This window comes from Peromyscus maniculatus, chromosome 8 (assembly GCF_049852395.1).
Source record: "Peromyscus maniculatus bairdii isolate BWxNUB_F1_BW_parent chromosome 8, HU_Pman_BW_mat_3.1, whole genome shotgun sequence".
Classification (NCBI taxonomy): domain Eukaryota; kingdom Metazoa; phylum Chordata; class Mammalia; order Rodentia; family Cricetidae; genus Peromyscus; species Peromyscus maniculatus.
In genome coordinates, this window is record NC_134859.1 from 77,597,065 (window position 1) to 77,617,132 (window position 20,068).

The 20,068-nt window shown below is 39.3% G+C and overlaps 1 protein-coding gene across 3 annotated transcripts in view; it reads right to left on the reverse strand.

Annotated features, from left to right (window-relative positions):
* The window catches only part of Stxbp4 (syntaxin binding protein 4), a 151,890-nt gene that overhangs the window by 126,724 nt on the left and 5,098 nt on the right, over window positions 1-20,068 (reverse strand). For 2 of the 3 annotated variants that reach the window (XM_006972012.4, XM_042282602.2), the window contains exons 2-4: window positions 9,923-10,005; window positions 9,378-9,505; window positions 7,290-7,422 (exon numbers count right to left, since the gene is read on the reverse strand). In XM_006972012.4, the coding sequence (XP_006972074.1) occupies window positions 7,290-7,422; window positions 9,378-9,424 (180 nt within the window). In that variant the 5' untranslated portion in view covers window positions 9,425-9,505; window positions 9,923-10,005. The remainder of the gene's footprint in view (window positions 1-7,289; window positions 7,423-9,377; window positions 9,506-9,922; window positions 10,006-20,068) is intronic. The other variant, XM_042282601.2, reaches the window with a different exon arrangement.

Here is a 20,068-nt window from a genome sequence, read left to right on the forward strand (position 1 = left end):
CACTGTTCGTTTCAATTATTATTATATTATAAAGGTTTTAAATAACATATTATTATATTATCTATTGAGCCCGATTCTGACAGAACTAACTCATGATCCAGAAAGGAAGTGTTGCTTCTGTGAGTTTTTGGATTCCTTTCCCAAGCTACATACTAGAAGTAGCCTTCTTTTAACTCCAGTTATTACTGTACACATAGGAAAGTTATTAATGTCTATGAGACTCCATTCATTTTCTTAGCAAAAAAGTTGGTATCTATAATATGAGCTTAGTATAAGAATCAAAGAATACATGCAGAACACATTGTAGGTAAGGTGAATAAACACAATAATGTAAGGCAAATCAGTCTCATTATTATGGTACATCTTCAAGAGAAGTTCAATTACACTGCTCTTGAAATAGAGCCCACACCTCGGAAAAAAATTTAAAAATCCTTAACTTTCCAAGCCTGTTGGAAACTAGCTAGAAGACTACCTTTTTCTAACTACACCACACACCTTCTATCCCAGCATAAAAATTCCTCATCCTCTTCTCAGAGAATGTTCCTCACACCAGCTGTCATCTTTACATTTCAGCGATTTTACACATGGCCACTTTTATCAAAAATGCTACCATCCACTCCTATCTCCCTCTCACCTCGCAGGAGGCTCAAACACTATCGTTTCTGAACAAAATTCACATTTACTTACTTGAGTCATAGCACGTACTTTATAGTGACTGCCCTTACTTACATTGACTTCCACCCTTTTCCAAATTAGAACATATTAATATTAATAGAGCTAACTCTCAGAGAAGTCACACTTATTCCTTTGGTTGGCCAGATCATGCTACCATGTTTGGTTCCCTAGCACAGTGCAAAGGAATCTAATCATGTAATAATAAATTAAGGAGGTCCAGGAACTAGCTTGAGGAAGGTAACATGTTATATAACAACAAAGAAGAGAGTGATGAAAGTGCTGCTGCTTCCTCAGTGTTCACCAATGGAACTGGTTTCCAAACGCTTTGATCATAGTTCAGCAATGTGCTCAGCATATCCTCCTCTGGAAGTGAAATATGGCTTTCCACCCTAAGTGAGCCATGACTAACTGTGGGCACCTATGTCAATGGGACCTTTGTCTTTACTTACAAGTTTGATAAGAATTCCTCAATTTATCAAATCTAGACAACAATAGCTGCAAGAGATTCCATTTCTTTATGTAGCAAGGAAGAATATTGCCATGTACACTATAGCATTGTTTGTGAGGAGCATTCCAATTTCAGAGCTAGGAGAGGAAATATACCCTTACAGGCAAACAGATACAGTGCATAGCTAAATATATGCATATTATGTATAGTGCTTATATATGCATTTTAAACATATCTTAGGATCAGTTAAATGAAATGTTTCTTCATATTTGCAGAAGTTTTCTTCTTTATGTTATTATAAATGAAAGAAAACACTTGAAAATTTCAAAATATTATCCATCATCTGATACACAGGACCAAGGAGACACACCTTGGTCAGGAGTGAAGTTGATAGCAGTGGAATAATAAACAGACAGAATGTGACAGAATGATCATGGCAACATTCATTCATTAATATCTGAGTGAATCTCATTAAGGAAATGACTGTGAAGAAATCAGACTCCTCCTTGCCATTAGGAGGCAAAGGGACCAGTGGTTCAGTCTAGTTAAAATAATCAGAGACTTTGATGTCTGTTACAAACTGAGCTAGGTGATATAAAGCATGGGAACAGGAGCTAGGCACACACACGGGAAGAATAAAACCTGGCCTCATCTGCAGTTGCACTGGAGGACAGGAAACAAGTCCTCTGCCAAGTTCTTTAAACTGATATCTGGAATAGCAGAATGGGAAGGAGGTGCTGTTCCCAGCTTAACAGAACAATATACCTACCTGGAGATAAGGAAGAATTGGCTCTTTCAGAAAGAGGGAATACAAGCTTGTAAGTGTGGAGATGGAGAAAGAGAAGAACTGAAGGTGAAAGGGGTCTACACAGAGGTCTGCAGGTTACTAATACTAGTTAAGGTAGTTTGGTGGGAGAGGAAATAGGCAGGTGCACTAAGAGCAGATAAAGCTACCGAGAATGCCAGTAAAAACCAGTGACAGACTAAAGACGAAGCTTAGAGAGGTGGCTCAGTCAAAAGACTGCCTATTATGCACGCAGGAGAACTCGAGTACAGAACCCCAGGACCCACATAAAAATGCTTTCAATTCCAGCGCTGGGAAGGAAGAGAGAGGCGATGCTCAGAGCCAACTGGCCAGCCTGTCTAGCTTAATCAACCAGTTCTAGGATCATTAAGAGACCCTGTCTCAAAAGTTAAGGCAGAGAGTGATAGATAAAGGCACTGGTGTTGACTTCTGATCTCCATTTTCATGTACACATACATGTACCTACACCAGCATACATACTAGACAGACAGACAGATAGACAGACAGACAGACAGACAGACACACACACACACACACACAGAGAGAGAGAGAGAGAGAGAGAGAGAGAGAGAGAGAGAGAGAGAGAGAGAGAGAGAGAGAGAGAGAGAATGACTAATGGGCTCAAGAGAGTAAAAAGGTCAGCAGTATGTACTAAGATGAATTTGAATACAGTTGCTATGATACAGGAAGAAGGAAATGATTGGGACATAGCTTTGAAAACTGAGAAGAGGCTTTATTTGGGAAGAAATGAAAAAAAGGTATGAGGTGAGTATCATGGATTGTGTCATTGTGCCTTAGAAATGTTGGTTCTGAGATATCTCTAGGAGAGCTAAGTGTAGATTTTCATCAGGAAATTAGGAAACTGACTGTGAAGATGAAGAGGCTGTTGAGATTAACAGGTTTAGTAATATTCTCTGAACAATCTAGACTGCAAGGGACTGGCTAAGGGAGTGACAAGAGGCTTTCAAACTCTCCTATCTCCTTATTCAGACCTGGTGCATTTGTTCTCAGCGTACAGGCTGCCTATAGCTCTTAGAGCTAACAGAATTCCACTACAGAAGATCTGATGCCCTGGCATCCATAGGTACTGCACACATATGATAAACACAGAAAAATAGGTACATGTATGCATGCATGTGTGCATGCGTGTGGACCTCCCTCCCCCACACACAGATTTTAAAAATTATAGCCAAGTTAAAGCACACATGAAATCCAGAATAATTAACAATTGATCAGTCTGGCATTCTAGTAAGGAAAACTTTGCAGCCTTTGTTTCTATGAATATAACCATCATGTACAAATTCTGTACAGATTAATTTTTTGTATTACTATATTAGATCTGGTGGGTCAAATCTATAAGACCAGATACTCAGAAAGCTAAGAGAAGAGGATGGCTCAAGTTCTACCTGGACTCCTGAGTGAGTTCAAGGCCAGTCTGGGCAACTTAGTGAAACCTTGTCACAAAAATAAAAGACTACCAAGAGTGATAGAATGCTTGCTTAAAACAGAATCTAGGTTACTTAGCATATTTTCAATAAATTCTTTACAGTAAACATTCATCCATTTTGTACTTGCCTATAGCATTCCATCTTATGGAAGTATTAAAAAATAAATGTAAGGAATGGAGAATTACTTATTCTTCTACACTTTTTTCTAATTGGTTTTCTTCTTTTGCACATGACCTGAACATTAATAACTTCATGCTGCTCTCTAGTGGTAAATGAAGAAAACTGCCCATTAGAAAGATTTGTCTTTGGATGAGAGTTCTACCACGACAGTTAGGGTGTTTGGCCATCCGATCACCAGAGTAGGTCAGTTCTGGCTTTCTCTCAACCATTGCCAGTAGTCTATTGCAGAGGTATCATTGTGGATTTCTGGGGACCTCTCTAGAACTTTGCTTCTTCCTATTCTCATGGGTTCTTCATTTATCATGGTCTCTTTTTCCTTGTTCTCCCTCTCTGTTCTTGATCCAGCTGGGATCTCCTGCTCCCCTAAGCTCTCTTTCCCTTGACCCTTGCCCTTCATTAACCGCCCCCCCCCAACCTCATGTCCAGTTTGCTCATGTAGATCTTATCCATTTCTCTGTCATTGGGAGATCCCTGTGTCTTTCTTAGGGTCCTCTTTTCTAGGTAGCCTCCCTGGAGTTGTGAGCAGCAGTCACAACTAGTCATCACTTGTTTTACATCTAGTATCCTCCTATGAGTGAGTACATACCATGTTTGTCTTTCTGAGTCTGGGTTACCTTACTCAGGATGATTTTTTCTAGATCCATCCATTTGCCTGCAAACCTCATGATGTCATTGTTTTTCTCTGTTGAGTAGTACTCCATTGTGTATATGTACCACATTTTATTTGTCCATTCTTCAGTTGAAGGGCATCTAGGTTGTTTCTAGGTTCTGGCTATTACAAATAATGCTGCTATGAACATAGTTGAGCATGTGCCCTTGTGGTATGATTGAGCATTTCTTGGAAATATGCCCAAGAGTGGTATAGCTGGGTCTTGGGGGAAGATTGAGTCTCAATTTTCTAAGAAAGCACCATATTGATTTCCAAAGTGGTTGTACAAGCTTGCATTCCCACTAACAGTGGAGGAGAGTTCCCCTTGCTCCACATCCTGTCCAGCATAAGCTGTCTTCAGTGTTTTTGATCTTAGCCATTCTGACAGGTGTAAGGTGGTATCCCAGAGTTGTTTTGATTTGCATTTCCCTGATGATTAGGGATGGAGCTCCAGGAGTCCAATTGGTGAGAAAGAGGAGGGACTGTATGAGCGAGAACTGTTGAGACCATGATTGGAAAAAGCACAGGTACAACTAGCCAAACTAGTGGAAACATATGAACTATGAACCAATAGCTGAGGAGCCCCCAACTGGATCAGGCCCTCTGGATAAGTGAGACAGTTGATTAGCTTGAACTGTTTGGGAGGCCCCCAGGCAGTGGGACAGGGACCTGTCCTTAGTGCATGAGCTGGCTGTTTGGAGCCTGGGGCCTATGCAGGGACACTTTGTTGAGCCTGAGTGAAGAGAGGAGGGGACTGGACCTGCGTGGACTGAATCTACTAGGCTAAGCTGAATCCCCAGGGGAGTCCTTGCCCTGGAGGAAATGGGAATGGGGGATGGTCTGGGCGGAGGGCGGGTTGGAGGACAGGGGAATCCATGGCTGATATGTAAAATTAACTTAAATTATAAAATAAAAAATTTTAAAAAAACATGAAAAAAAAAAGAATGATTTGTCTTTTAGCACACCTCAACCAAAAAGAAGGTATATCTTATGAGAATAATTTCTAAATCTGCTATGGTTTACATCAGATAAAAAGCCATTTAAAATTTCTACATTCAATTTATTAGTCTAATTTAAAATATTTATGGAAATAAAAGGGCATAAATTGTTACTTGTTCTAAAAGCAAATTTGTATTATTTACCAGGCATCTTGAACTCTTACTGCAACCTGCCCAAAGTATCTTAGTTAGCAGGGCATGGTGGCCTTTAATATGAACATTTGAGAGGTTGAATTAGAAGGACTGGCATGAGGTGGAGGCCAGTGTGGGTTATGTAGTGAGTTCCAGGTCAGCCAGGTCTAAAACAATTAAAGTTTCTGTCTTAAACAGGTAAGCAAGCAAGCAACTTAAACTACACTGAATGCCTCCAGTCTCCCATCCTACCCATCTATATCTCTAAGCTTTAAAACTGAAGTGAGAGTGAATTTTTTAATTTTTACCAAAGGGATTATGGGGGGGGGAGCTTGAATTTGTTTAACATTGAACTATGTTATTTGGCTAATAATTTAATTTGAATAGCTACAATTTTAAATCATTATAATACCTTAAACTGGTAATAACTTAGAACTTAGAAAGTATATTGGAAAGACGCTTAGTATTTCTACCATGGTAATGAAATATCACAGCCAACAGCAACCTGGGCAGGAAAGGAAAGCATTTCTTTTACTCACACTTTCCGATAACAGTCCACCACTGAGGAAAGTCGGGGCAGGAACTCAAGCAGAGCAGGAACTTGGAGGCAGAAACTGATGCAGAGGCCATAGAGGAGTGCTTCTAACCTGGCTTGTTCCTTATAGCTTGCTCAGCCTGCTTTCTTATAGCACTCAGAACCACCAGTCCAAGGGTGTCCCCACCCATGATGGCAGGTACCTTTATATATCAATCACTAATTAAGAAAATGCCCTAGCTGGGGCTGGAGAGATGGCTCAGAGGTTAAGAGCACTGATTGTTCTTCCAAAGGTCCTGAGTTCAATTCCCAGCAACCACATGGTGGCTCACAACCATCTGTAATGAAATCTGGCGCCCTCTTCTGTATACATAATAAATAAATAAATCTTAAAAGAAAAAAAAAAATGCCCTAGCTTTCCTATACCCTGATCTATGGAGGCAATTTCTCAATTGAGTTTTTCCCCTCTCATACTATTATAGTTGCTTGTGTCAAGTTGACGTAAAACGAGCCAGCACAGATGCCTTGTGAAATAAACAAACCTGAAACAGCTCAACTATGACAATGATTTTGGTGAAACCTATTTTCCTTCGTGAGGAAATAAAATCTAATTGAAAAGATAAACTGTTTGCTCTGTAAGTGTCTGCAGTGGGAGAAGGGCAAGGTGGAATTATTTAATGAAGCCCCCAAAGAATAATTCTAAGAAGAAACTTAGAAGATCCTTTATCAAGATATCTAGGTTGACATAAATAAAACCTCAAAGGGGTGATCATGCCAATAACAGAGCAAGTTTTTTTTAATGAAGTTGCTGGAGTTTTGTTTAAAATTTGGCCCTGAGTTTTTTAGCCACCAGACAGAGAAATGGGTGCTCTATCACACACTTTGTATATGAAGGATGAGATCAAGAAAAAAAGGCTGGACAGTGTCTGCTCTTAATTCTAGACCTAGTTTCTCATGCAGATGCTGAATGCAGCCTCTTGTGGACAAATAAGCAGGTCAACCAGTGAGTCAATGAGAAGAATTAGTGTAAATCAGCATATGAGACTGTTCAGTTTGCTGGTTTCCTTTCCTTTTGCATTTAGGAAGCCAAAGAGATGCAGTTCAAGGTCAGGTGACCAATGTCATCCAAACTTAGCAGGCAACAGGCAACATGATTTCAGATATAAGTTTTCTGGACTCTGCTTCGGAGAGGATTTGAACAGCATGTAACTAAGCAACCTTTAGTTAGAGTCTGACATATTTATTATTGGCATACTTGGAGAATTTATTTATATGTTAGGACAAAAGTCTTTGAAGGTAATGGTCCCTCTTGTGTCTTTCATTGAGGACAATCAATTCATATAAAAAAAATTTACTAAAGGATGAAAACAAATCTTACCACTGGTGGGTTTTTGTCATCACTGATTGTTTTATTTTTACCTTGTAACAGTCGCCTCCAGGAATGACTTCCTGAATATATACCAGAGGTCCTTCATTTCTGTTAATTCCGCCCAGGATCTTTAAACCTAGGCCTGTTTCCTTAGTAACTGTAATCACTCGAAAGGCAGGATCCCTAGGATAAAATATGTTAGCACTCATAGGTTAGGCTAGAGATCTCTACACAGAGTTTTCTTTCAGCTATTTGTTAGATCAAATTGTCAGATCTATATAACCCAAAACAGTTTATGCCTACTAGCAACGACATTTGAAGAGTATCACAGAGAAGAAGTCAAATGATTTTTTTTAGTATTTTAAATCCTCACATAAAACATAAAACAGTGACAGCAGTATGCCTATTTCTTAGGAATACAAGAAAAGCGGTTTTTAAACATTGTTTAAGTAAATTCAGGGATTAACTAAAAAAGGGCCTGAGATTCATTTTTTTTAACTGTTTATAAGATTGTCTCTAAAACCAAATGTTTTAATGTATCAGGTAAACAACTTCATGTTTGTAGGTACTTACAGCAAAATAAATTTACTTCAATGTGGAACTCAAAAAAGTTAGCCTTTTAATTTAGGAAGAGGATTTTATTGTTACAAAGCACTTGCTTCAGCTGTAATTTCTGCCACACATGAGAAATGCCACCAAAAAAGGACTGTCAGAAGAATTCTATGAAAGGTATGTCACCAATTTGTATTTCTGAACATGTTGGTCAAATAAAACTTAAGCAAGGTTAAAAACAAAGCGGGCTTCATGCTTCCACATTACTTACTGAGACCCATGCTAATACATTTAATATTTATATAATCCTTTATTCTAGTCATTTACATACACACGCACACATACACTTCCATTTTAGATTATTCTAGAGAGTGGAATATATACATACACACATACATATATACATATGTCTATATATATTTCTGTATATCTACATGTGTATATATTTTCTTATGCAAAAAGGAGAACTGAAAAGAATTAAATAAAACAATGATTATCTATAGGAAGACTGAGGGCACAGGAAAGGACAAGGATTAGAGGAGACCTTCCTACTTGAACCTTGTAAAATATATGTTATATGTTTACAAAATATTTGCCAGCTTCTTTGGTTGCTGTCCACATGCTACTTGGTAAGGGGCCTCTCTACAGGTCATCGTTATCTTTACTACTTGAATCTGGCCTTGCCCATTGGATTACTTTGGTCCACAGGACACCAGCAAAATCAAAAGTGAGGAAGACAGATGTTTGTAAAGCACTTATACTGCCTGCTAGGAACCGTTCTGCCAGTGTTTGTCAAGGCCCAAGTTAGTCTCCTGAAGGATGAAAGGTTAGATGAAAGGAAGTGAGTTCAGCCACCCAGCCTTGGGGCTGAGGTGTTGGACGCTGGCATACCATCGATTGCCCACCAGAATCCCTCGACAGCCCATAGAACTATAAGGAAAAAAGAAATGCTTATTGTTTTAAGACATTTGGGGATAGTTAATCAGCAAAATTGAGTCTTATATAAATTTAAAAGTGTCAAACCAGATTAAAAAACAAAAACAGAAAAACAAACACTCACATTCCGTACAAGGAATTTTAAAAGAGAACACAGGGTTTACTCTGTGTGGTGATTTATATTTTACTATGGTTTGGAGGTGTCTCCCAAAGGCCTCTGTGTTAAAAGGCTTGGAGTGCTTTTGAGAAGTTACTGGTGGTACCTTTAAGAGGCAGGGCCTAGTTCCAGGGCAATAGATCACTGGGGGAATGGCAAGTGATGCTGAGATCTGCCTCTTGGCCACTATGCTGTGAAGAGACCAGCGGATATATGATGTTGCTGTGTCTCCACAGGCTCAGAGAAAACAAGTGAACACATACCAAAAACTGAGCCAAGAGCCTTTCAGATTTCAGAGTTGATTATCTCAAGTGTTGATTATCTCAGGTTGTTATCTCAGGAGACTCACTACAACACACCAAAGCCCCAGTAATACAATGTGTTCCTCTACTTATTACTCAATATTGCTTGCCTAGGCCACAAAGCTACAAAACCAAACCAAACCTAATAGTGTACCCATTTCAAAACATATTAAATTACATTGAAAACTTACTTTTCAAGTAGGCTGGATGATGTTGCAGCAGATGTATATTTATGCATGCTTTCACCACAGTTGCCTTGGATTTAACAGCTGTGTAAATGAAGAACTTGAGGAGTCTAAATAGTCTTCTTTTCTTCAGACTGGAATAACAGAAAATAATTTTTCAAGTCTTAGAACATTTCAATGTTGTTCCAATGTCACATAAAGACATTATGTATACTTGGCAATAGAAAACATATGCCCGTGTATTTCTATTCATGTATTTATCATGGGCTATGACATTTTAGTCATTAATGCAACATCTGAAGCATCAAGACAGATCTCTATACAGATAGATGGACCTATCCCTACATCACTGTGAACATATTAAATCCATTCTCTTTAGTACAGGTGATGAATACAGTGATGTTTTCAGCAGTGATTACAACTTCTATAAGTGATAAACTTAAAAATGCAAAAGACTGGAAAGTGTCTCCTGTGAGCACAAGGCTATGAAGCTCACAGTCAGGAAAATAATTATACAATATACTTGAAGAAAACAGAAATTCTTATCTCACCAATTCCCCCCAAGGGTCTTCTTGCAGATTCTATATGACTCCAGCTCATATTACTCCATTTCACGTGCTTCTTAAACACTTTCCTATGAAAAGGAAAAAGACATGGTTTTAATGTCTTATATAACTCTGCAGAGAATAATACAGAATTGCTTAATTAAAACAAACTACATTCAAGCAGAGTTGATACCTGTGAGTGAGAACTATGAATGAAGCCTTCAACACCATGAATGCATACTACATGTAATTCTTTAGCTCTCACACAAATGTACTCCTGGGAGGGAGAGAAGATCCATTTTAAGGCCAAAGTGTCAATTTAACCAAAATGCAGGTTTTGCTTAAATTTTTTTTTAATCTGTGACATGGCATAATTGATCGAATACAGTCAATACTTGACAGTTGAAAACCACACCTGGATCATTCTGTACAATCCTCTTAACTAAAGTAGTGAGTGAGGAGATTCAGAGGCATTGTGCTTTCCACACTGATGCATAGTGCTTACTTCCTCAGCTAGAACATGGGCTTTGGAGCCTACAGAAGAGATCTTGGCACTCATTACTCATGGAGGCATCCTAGTGATGCTTCCAGGCTTCGCTAAGTCTCAGCTTCATTGATACAACAGGCCCCGTGATAGCAGCGATGTTTCCACCCGTGTACACACATGTAGTAGAAACTTACCAAACTGTTCCATTCATCTTACTGTTTGCTGTAAATCAATTACAGAGTCAGAAAACTAAAACCAGGGGCTTTATCCTACCTTTCCCCCAACCACTGTACACAGGAGAAATAAAAACCTCTTCTCCATACAAACCGAAAGGGCCTTGGACAAAGAACCAACAATCAATCTTTAGGAAGCTTGGCAAAGAGTTATACTCCCTGGGCGTTAACAACATAGCTCGGCTTCCCAGCACCTACAGTAGCAAGTGGGACACTGGAGGCACTCAGATCATGAGTGGCCAGAGAAATGATGCCACCAAGACACTGTACTGTCATCAGCAAAACTCCAGTGGCATGAAAGTCACTCAGTACTCCCCCTAAGGAAAGGAGGTGATGACTTGAAGGAAGAGCTCTGATTAATACTGACTCGGAGTCTGGAGCCACTGGAGCCACGGAGTTCAAGTCTAAGAGTGTTTGCACGGACTTTTCAATTGCTTTAATAATGCAGCACAGGACAGTCACAGCCCTCAAGAAAGGGCTGTGTTCAGATATAAAGTAAGAATAGCTACTGTTATCGACACCATGTGACAAAGATTATATGAACTATTTCAGATGCATTTATTTTATTTTATATCACAGAAAATGTAATAGATGTAAGTTGAAGAATCAAGTGCAAATTACAATATTGCCAGAAGTCAACTAGTCTTTTGGTATCATCTCATACTAATGGAGAAATAACAATACCTAGCCCAAAGGGCAATATGAAAAAGGAAGGGAGAAAGGGAGGAAGGGAGGGAGGAGGAAAGAAAGAAAGAAAGGAAAAGAAAATCCCAGTGTCTGTCTACTGGCTACTAAAGTGACTAAGATCCCCATCTAGTGGTGGTTTGTCCTCATAGGACATAGGTCCTCAAGTCTCCCTGGAACACTTCCAAATCTATACTGGATTTCACATAATGCCAAAATTGGCATTTTAAAAGAAATTCTATTTCAAAATGTTAAAATGTAAGTGTCCCAAATTATTTCACTCACCTAAACATGCTGAGCAGTGCATTATTCGGTTACAGATGAACAAGAAGCAGAAGCTAGCCTCAGAGAAACAGATGCCAGAAGGTGAGTGTGTGCTGACAGTGGTGGACACAGGGCACTGAGGAAGTATGGAGGAAGCAGGCCTACCCCAGAATCTGGAGCCATCACCTAACAGCAATAGAGCCTGGGGGACCACTGGAGGTTTTCTCTCCCAGGAGCCTCACAAGGCAAACAATATTCATCTAATTTTTACACAGAAGTTAGAGAAACTATATGACTTAACTATTATCACAAGCCAGGTACAAAGTGTAACCTAAATTATTTTTCCTAGCATTCAAACCCAAGCCTTTTCTACTCTAGCACGCTATGAAATAAACTTATATAGAAAAGGTCATTCTCAATCCCGCCCAAACTGGATGCATGTTAACAAGAGTGACATATTACCTTTTTACATGAAGACACCAGTATGGAAATTCGCTTAATAGCATGAGTTTGATCTTATCCATCCAAAGGGTAGGGTGTGTGTGTGACTCATTAATGCAGCTCTGTGAATCATTAATGCAGCTCTGTGAATGTGGGTGCACATGGGTACATGGTGCCTCTAATTGGAAATCAGTGTCAGGTCAGGTGTCTCTCCTTCCATGCTTTCTCCCTTTAATTTTTCCCTTTCTTTCTTTCTTCCTTTCTTCCTTCCTTCCTTCCTTCCTCTCTCCCTCCTTCCCTCCCTCCCTCCCTCCCTCCCTCCCTCCCTCCCTCCCTCCCTCCCTCCCTCCCTCCCTTCCTTCCTTCCTTCCTTCCTTCCTTCCTTCCTTCCTTCCTTTTCTTGCTTTCTTTTTGTTTGACAGCATATTTTGGTGAATCTGAAACTGACCAGTTCAGCTAGGCTAGCTGGCCAGTGAGCTTTAGGGCTGTGATAATAAGAGTAGACTGCATTGTGGGGATCCAGTCTCAGGACTTCCTGCTTGCATGGTAGGCATTTTACTGACTAAGCTATCCCCCACAACCAAATCCAAGATTTTTTTAAAATTTATTTTTTATGTATGCTCCTTCTCCCATGCTTGCTTACTACCTTTTTTAATGTGTAGTGTGTGTTTGTACTTATGCATGTGTAGTGTAAGTGTGTTTGTGTGTTATATGCACATGTGAGTGTGCAGCAAGTACCTGTGGAGAGGTTTACATCAGGTATGTTCCTTAATCATTTGCTATCTTCCATTTTGAGGCGGGGTCTCCTACTGAACCTGGGGATCACTGATCTGATAGAGAGATTTGCCTCTCTATCTCCTCAGCATTGGGATGTCCAAAGGATGCCATCACACCGGACTTTTTATGTGGGGACTGGGGCTTACCAACTGAGCCATCATTCCAGCCCTGTTCCCCGTTCTTTTATAGAAGCTTGCAAGCTTTTTAATCAATAGAGGTCCCAGCAATGTTACACACAAGTCACACATATGTCCCCACCACCTTGACAGAAAGACACAGAAGTAAAACATTTTTTTCTTTTATTAAAAATATAAGCACTCAATGAAAATATATTGTTTAACTAGCTTTCTAAGTCAGAAGAGAAGAAAGATTAGGTCAGCAAAACCAGAAACTGGAACACTACAGAATAGCATTTTGTTTTATAAGATTAATTTATTTCAAAAAACTAGGCTTTGCTTTGATATATCAATCTCTTCTCTCACAACTTAATTAAACTATAATAATCAGAAATCTTGTCAGATAAAAAAAATCCGCCCATTGTGCATATAATCTTTGATTAACACTTGGTAATTCACAGTCTCAATAATTTTTAAAATGAGATATTTTACGATATTAAAAGAACTAAACAGTAAAATAAGTAGACATAAAATATACCAGAAATTATAGTAAATATTAACAGGATGAAATTACCAGGTATGCCATAATGAAATTGATACAAATTTCAACTACTCCCCCCAAATAGTGCCATTTATTCTAAATGTCACCAACACGATTAATTTCTAAAGCTTTTTGAAGTCTTCTTAATGAAAATTGTGTCTTAAGGAAGCTAGAGGCTTTTATTTCCTTTTAGAACCATTTTAGTTTAAAAAAAAAAACTGCTTATTTTGCCATTTTCTATTTATTGTTTTTTTCTGTTCAATATCCCTCCATCAGCACTAAAACTGCAAATGCATTTTTCTCTCTCTGTTTTTGGTTATGGGTGTTTTTATGTAAACACGTGGCTATATTCACTGATTTTTGATGGTTTCTGTATTTAAGTTTGAACTGGATACTCCTTTCCTACTCCAAGGTAAATAAGTCAGTTCCATGTATTTTTTGGGGGGAATTTTATGACTTCATTGACAAATCCTTGCTAACCATCTTAGGATGACTGGAAAGGACAGACCCAAGACTGACTCTTCTCCCTGGAAGATCATCCACATGTCTGATCACACTTCCAAACGGTTTGCCACTCTGATTTGAGATGTAGCCTTCATTCACAAACTGATTCTTGCATTTGGATCAGTTCTTGTCATTTTCATTTGATTTCATTCATTAGCTTATTTATTCATGCACTAAAATTAATTTATTGTAATTAATAGGCTTTATAACATGTTCCTACATCTGGTAGAACCAATTCTCCCTTGTTATTTTATTTAGCAACTTTTCTTAGCTGTTTTGGGTATTTATATGTACATATTAATTCAAATTTTCCTTAATTAAAAAAACAAAGCAATGATATTTGTTAGAAAGTCATACTAGACTTATAAATTGAGAAGGTATGAAAATCATTCTAGACTTGTAAATTGAGAAAATATTAGTACCTATTTTCATAACATTATTTTGAGTCAAAGAACTTAGTATATCTTTTGTTTATATCTTCTTTTGTGACTTCCTATAGGATTCTAAATTCTATAGGATTGTTATCATAACAATCTTGTACAATTTTGTTATTTTTTCAATACTTTCTTTCTCTTTTTAGCTTAAGTAAAAACCCCTTAAAAATCTAATTGGTGGGTCAAGCATGAGGACCCGAGTTCCATCCCCAGCACCCACATAAAAGCTGAGTGCCATTGCAATCCCAGTGCTACGGAACTTGAGAAGGAGGGTCGTTGAGGTTAGCTGGCCAGCAAGTATAGCAAATCTGTGAACTCCAGTTTCATTAAGAGATCTGGTCTCAAAACTAAGGTGGAGAATGATAGAGTACACCTGATGGCAACTTTTAGCACCCCCAGTATAGCCATGAACACACTTATGTATGCTCATTCACTTGTGTACACACATGAATACACACATTGGCACTCACGCACCAACTCCTTTGTAAATGACAAAAGGATTTAACTGCAGTATCATCTAGAAAATACTTTCTCTCCTACTCTGAGCTCTGTAAACAATTAGATGTCTTACATGAAAAATGTTATACTAGCAAGTCAATGGACAGCAGCACGTGTATACACACACACACACACACACACACACACACACACACACACACACCTTTTTGCTGTAAACCACACATCTGCAATATGTTGATTTATATACAAGTGCATTGTAACACCTCAGCACACATAGGCATATGCTCTCCTTATCATAAACCATTAGATTTTTTTCTGCTGTCATTGCAAATATTAAAATAATACATCTTGAATACTCATAAGAGCGTTGTAAGCAGAGCCTAATTCCCACCCTTCCTTGACAGCGTGCTTCTGTATTCATTTCAAAGCACTTTACAAACTGAGAGGTCAAGAAACCCCAATGTCTTTCTAACCATTTGCCCTCAGTACAAAGATCACTAGAAGGAAAAGGAAGGACAAAGTGTGATACCAGTCAAGGAGAGATTAGTTGGTTTAATAGCAAGGCTCCAAAATCTAATGACGATAATAATAGTAATTCATAAGCTCCTAAGAGAGCTTCTTTTAGAGGCTTCTGGCCATATAACAGGTCCCTGAAGGTGCATATGACTATTTCAATCAACACTGAGGGGACTGTTAGTTCACACTGAGTGTAAGGGCTTATCTTGTACAGTTAGAGAAGGAGTGCAAAGGTGCTCACTGAGGCTCGTCCTAAAGGAGGGTACTGTTCCTCTCTCCAAGGATATAGGGGAGAAATATTTACTGGCGGTAGGTAGGGATTCACATGCTATACAAAGTAGCGAGCTTCCAGGTAGAGCAGTTAGGAAATCTAGGGCACAACATGATTTGCTCAAACAAGATGTGGCTAACTAGTCATACATATCTAAAGAAAAGAGGGGTATAAAATCCCCTTTGAGACAGAAATTTAACACATTAGTGATTATGCACAATAGAAGGGTATTAGTGGACACTCTGCTGCATCCCTGTGACACCAGCACGAGTCTCAAGCCAGGGAAACCCTGTCTCAACAAAGTAACAAAAGCCTCTAAAAGAGAAAAAGGGGGGTAGGAGGTTAGAAAGAAAAATGTGTGGGGAACACAAAACATTTTAAGGATGGGCTTTTGGGGACCCATAGTGATAGCAAACTCAAACCCAGGGTTTTTATTAAAGGCAAGATATCTTTTTAAAGATATATAATATTTGTATTTATTCTGAGAATATCATACATGTATATAATGTATTTTGATCATATTCAACCCATTTCTTTCTCTAATTCCTCCCACAATCGCTTTCCAACTTCATGTCTTCTTATTTTCCTATTCTCTGTTCTAAAAAGTAACCCATTGGATCCAATTGATGTTGCCCATATGTGTGTGGGCGTGGTGCCACAGGAGATCTTCTAAAAGACAGGTATTACAGTACTTTATGGTTGGCAAGAGGTGACTTAGCAAACATACAGAATGTCTGCTCATGAATGCCACCATGGATAGTTCATTTAGCTGGCACTTCCTGGCATATGTACAGATCTTTTTATGTCAACTTAATACAAGTTAGAGTTACTAGAGGAGGGAGTTTCAATTGAGAAAATGCCTCCATAAGATTGAGCTGTAGGCAAGCCTGTAAGGCATTTTCTTAATCAGTGATTAATGAAGGAGGGCCCAGCCATTGTGGGTGGTGCCATCCCTGGGCTGGTGGTCCTGGGTTCTATAAGAAAGCAGGCTGAGCAAGCCAAGAGGAACAAGCCAGTGAGCAGCACTCCTCCATAGCCTCTGCATCAGTTCCTGCCTCCAGGTTCCTGCCCTGTTTGAGTTCCTGCCCTGACTTTCTCTGATGAATAGTGATGTGGCAGTGTAAGCCCAATAACCCTTTTCTTCCTCGACTTGCTTTTGGTCACGGTGTTTCGTCACAGAAATAGTAACCCTAACTAGAACAGTACAGAATTGCACAACAGTAGAAAGAGTGTTGGCCCAGAGGCCAGAGCTCCACCTCTGCTGCCAACTAGTCAAGACATTTGAGAAGCCACGAACTCGGCCCCAGTTTCTCCATATGTGAAACAGCAAGCACATGCATGTCATAACTGTCATAAGAAAGCACTGCTGTGCTTTTGGGGTGGAGGGTGTGGATTTTGTTTCTGATATACATGTGCCTCTTAAGATGAGTCTGGCACGGGCAGCCTGCAATCAGTTCACCTGTGAGGGACCAGAGTGGGAAAAACATACCAGTGTAACCACCTCACTCTACAGTCATTTCAGAAGAGAGTGAGGGCATGGCGATGCTGACTACCCAGCAAAACAAAACAAAAACAACAAGAAAAAGAAACAAAACAAAACTGTGTGGTACACGTAATTTGACAGATGATTTAGAAATGCCCAACACTGAATCTCATATTAGAAAACAAATATGCCTTGTTGTGAAGTAAGGCCTACAGGCTCAGATCATCCTTGAAGAAAACAAAATGTGCAGCTTTAGAAATAGAGGCAACCTGTTGTATACCACACCACAGCAGAGACTCAACATCAACTATGTATATAAACCACGAGTTATTTAAGAATATTGGCATGGCGGCTTTTGTGCCAGAAAACTACTCTCCCTCTTGACTGTTCATTTTCGCCCTCTTGGTTCCTTACTTTGTCTCCTCTCTTAAGTCTTTAAAAAAAAAAGGATGGGGGGATTAGGATGCCTCCCTTCACTTTACTTAACTGGTCCTCTTTAAGTAATGTGGAATTTTCAGACGGCCAAGAAATAAAAGGTGAATGAAAGAGCTATTTCTCTACTCGGTATCCAAAGGCAATGTCTGCTCTGCTAGTGTAGTTTTCAAGAATTCAAGCAGCTTAGGAAGGCTGCTCATTTTTCCTGGGGGTGGGCACATAAGAATCTGCCAATAGCACACAGCCTAATCTTGTGGAAGATACAGGAAAATGCTTTAAAAAACAAAACAAAACACACACACACACACACACACAAAACCACCAAAAAACAAACAAAAAAACCCAAGAATCTGGGGCTTTGTGAAACATGAGCACTTCACAGCAGTTTCCTGAAACAGCCCCAACATCTTCCTGTTTGCTTTCATTTGTATGTTCCTCCATCAATAAGTTCAATCACTGTGGTGGTATTGTGTTCCCCAAAATATTGTGTACCCTAATAAATTTATCTGGGGTCAGAGAACAGAAAAGCCACTAGATACTTAGGATAGGCAGCGGTAGCACACACCTTTAATCCTCCCATTCCAGAGGCAGAAATCCATCTGTTCAAGGATACAGCCAGGCATGGTGACTCACGCCTCTAATCCCAGAAAGCAAGCCTTTAATCCCAGGGAGTGACGGTAGAAAGGAAAGATATATAAGGCATGAGGACCAGAAACTAGAAGCATTTGGCTGGTTAAGTATTTGGCTGGTTAAGCTTTCAGGTTTTGAGCAGCACAGTTCAGCTGAGAGCCATTCTGATATGAGGACACAGAGGCTTCCAGTCTGAGGAAACAAGATCAGCTGAGAAGTTGGCCAGGTGAGGTTAGCTGTGGCTTGTTCTGTCTCTCTGATCTTCCAGTGTCCACCCCAATACTTGGCTCAGGTTTGATTTTATTAATAAGACCTTTGAAGATTCCTGCTACAAATCACATGTAGGTAATGTACAAAACTCTGGTCCTTTGTGAACGAGCCAAGGTTTCTGCTCTCAGTGGTGTGAGAAAACAAGAGAGAGCTACAATAAAATGTGTTATGTTTCAGCTACTGGGAGGTAATGTCAAAGGAGACGGCAAAGAAAGGCAAATCTAGACTAGCTAATACCGGATCAATAGTGAGCCATGACCGGGAAGACACCTGAGACAAATGGTTCCTGAAGAGCAGCACACATTTGGGTAGCTACAGAACATGAAGTATAGCTAGACCATAGTGAATAGAGACAGGACAGGAGGGAGGGTCAGAGGTAGGCAGGGTCTACATTCTGTAATCTTGTGCACAAAGGAGCTTGATGTTAGTTCAAAGAATAGCTTGACTGTTCACTGGAAACTGAGATTTGCTTCCTTTTGAATTTATTCCACCTTTAACCAGCTAAGGTTGCGCTCTCTGATTCTACATTTCCCCTTGGTTTTGTGCCTTTGTCTTGAACATGGTTTATTCCAATAGGTAGATTGTTCTTTAGCTCAAACAGAATATCCATCAGTCCATTTGAGACATGGTAGGTGTGTGCTGTGGTGTGTGTGTGTGTGTGTGTGTGTGTGTGTGTGTGTGTGTGTGTGTTCTTGTCTAATTTGATCAGGATTGGCTATAAGGCTATACCAAGGCTGTACTACAAAATGAAAACACAAGGTTCCACATCAAATAACTACTAACAAATTCAAGACAGAAACAAGCAGAGAATCAAATCAAGTTCAAGGACCATCTAAAATAGAGGAACACTTTAAGAGCAGTGTCCTGTAGGACTAGAAAAGTGACATATTCATGGAGGTGGCTTTACTATAATAAATGTTACATGAATGAAGAGCCTGTATAAATGAATGCTTTCTTTTCATGACATCTGTTACTTATACAAGCTCATTAAGGTCCATGTAAGAGGACCAGTCCATCAAAAAGGCATAAAAGCAGCTGTCAGGAAATAACGAAGAAGGACACCAAGAGATTCTGAAGCAACTTTATGGCATTGCTATGCACTAATTGGGATACAGTGATTATCTAGCCTGTTTCCAACTAAATTACAACTCATTTTTCTTACTACTTATATAAATATGTATTCCTTCATACTGTGAACCCAATTATTATAATAAATAGCTCCAAAATAAACAGCTGCTATTTCTATTAAAATAATTGCTAGTTATCTTGCATTGCTGGATGAATCTAGGAATTTTATTAGGCAAACAAACTGCTAGGAAATACAGATCAATAGCTACCATATTTAGGCTGAAGCTACAATTATATTATGCTTTAAAAATACTGAAAAATGCTGGGCAGTGGTGGAGCACACCTTTAATCCCAGCACTTGGGAGGCAGAGCCAGGCAGATCTCTGTGAGTTCGAGGCCAGCTTGGTCTACAGAGTGAGATCTAGGACAGGCACCAAAACCATACAGAGGAACCCTATCTCAAAAAACAAACAAACAAAAACAAAAAAAAATACTGAAAAATATGGGCCTGGCATTATGGTGAACACCTTTAACCCTAG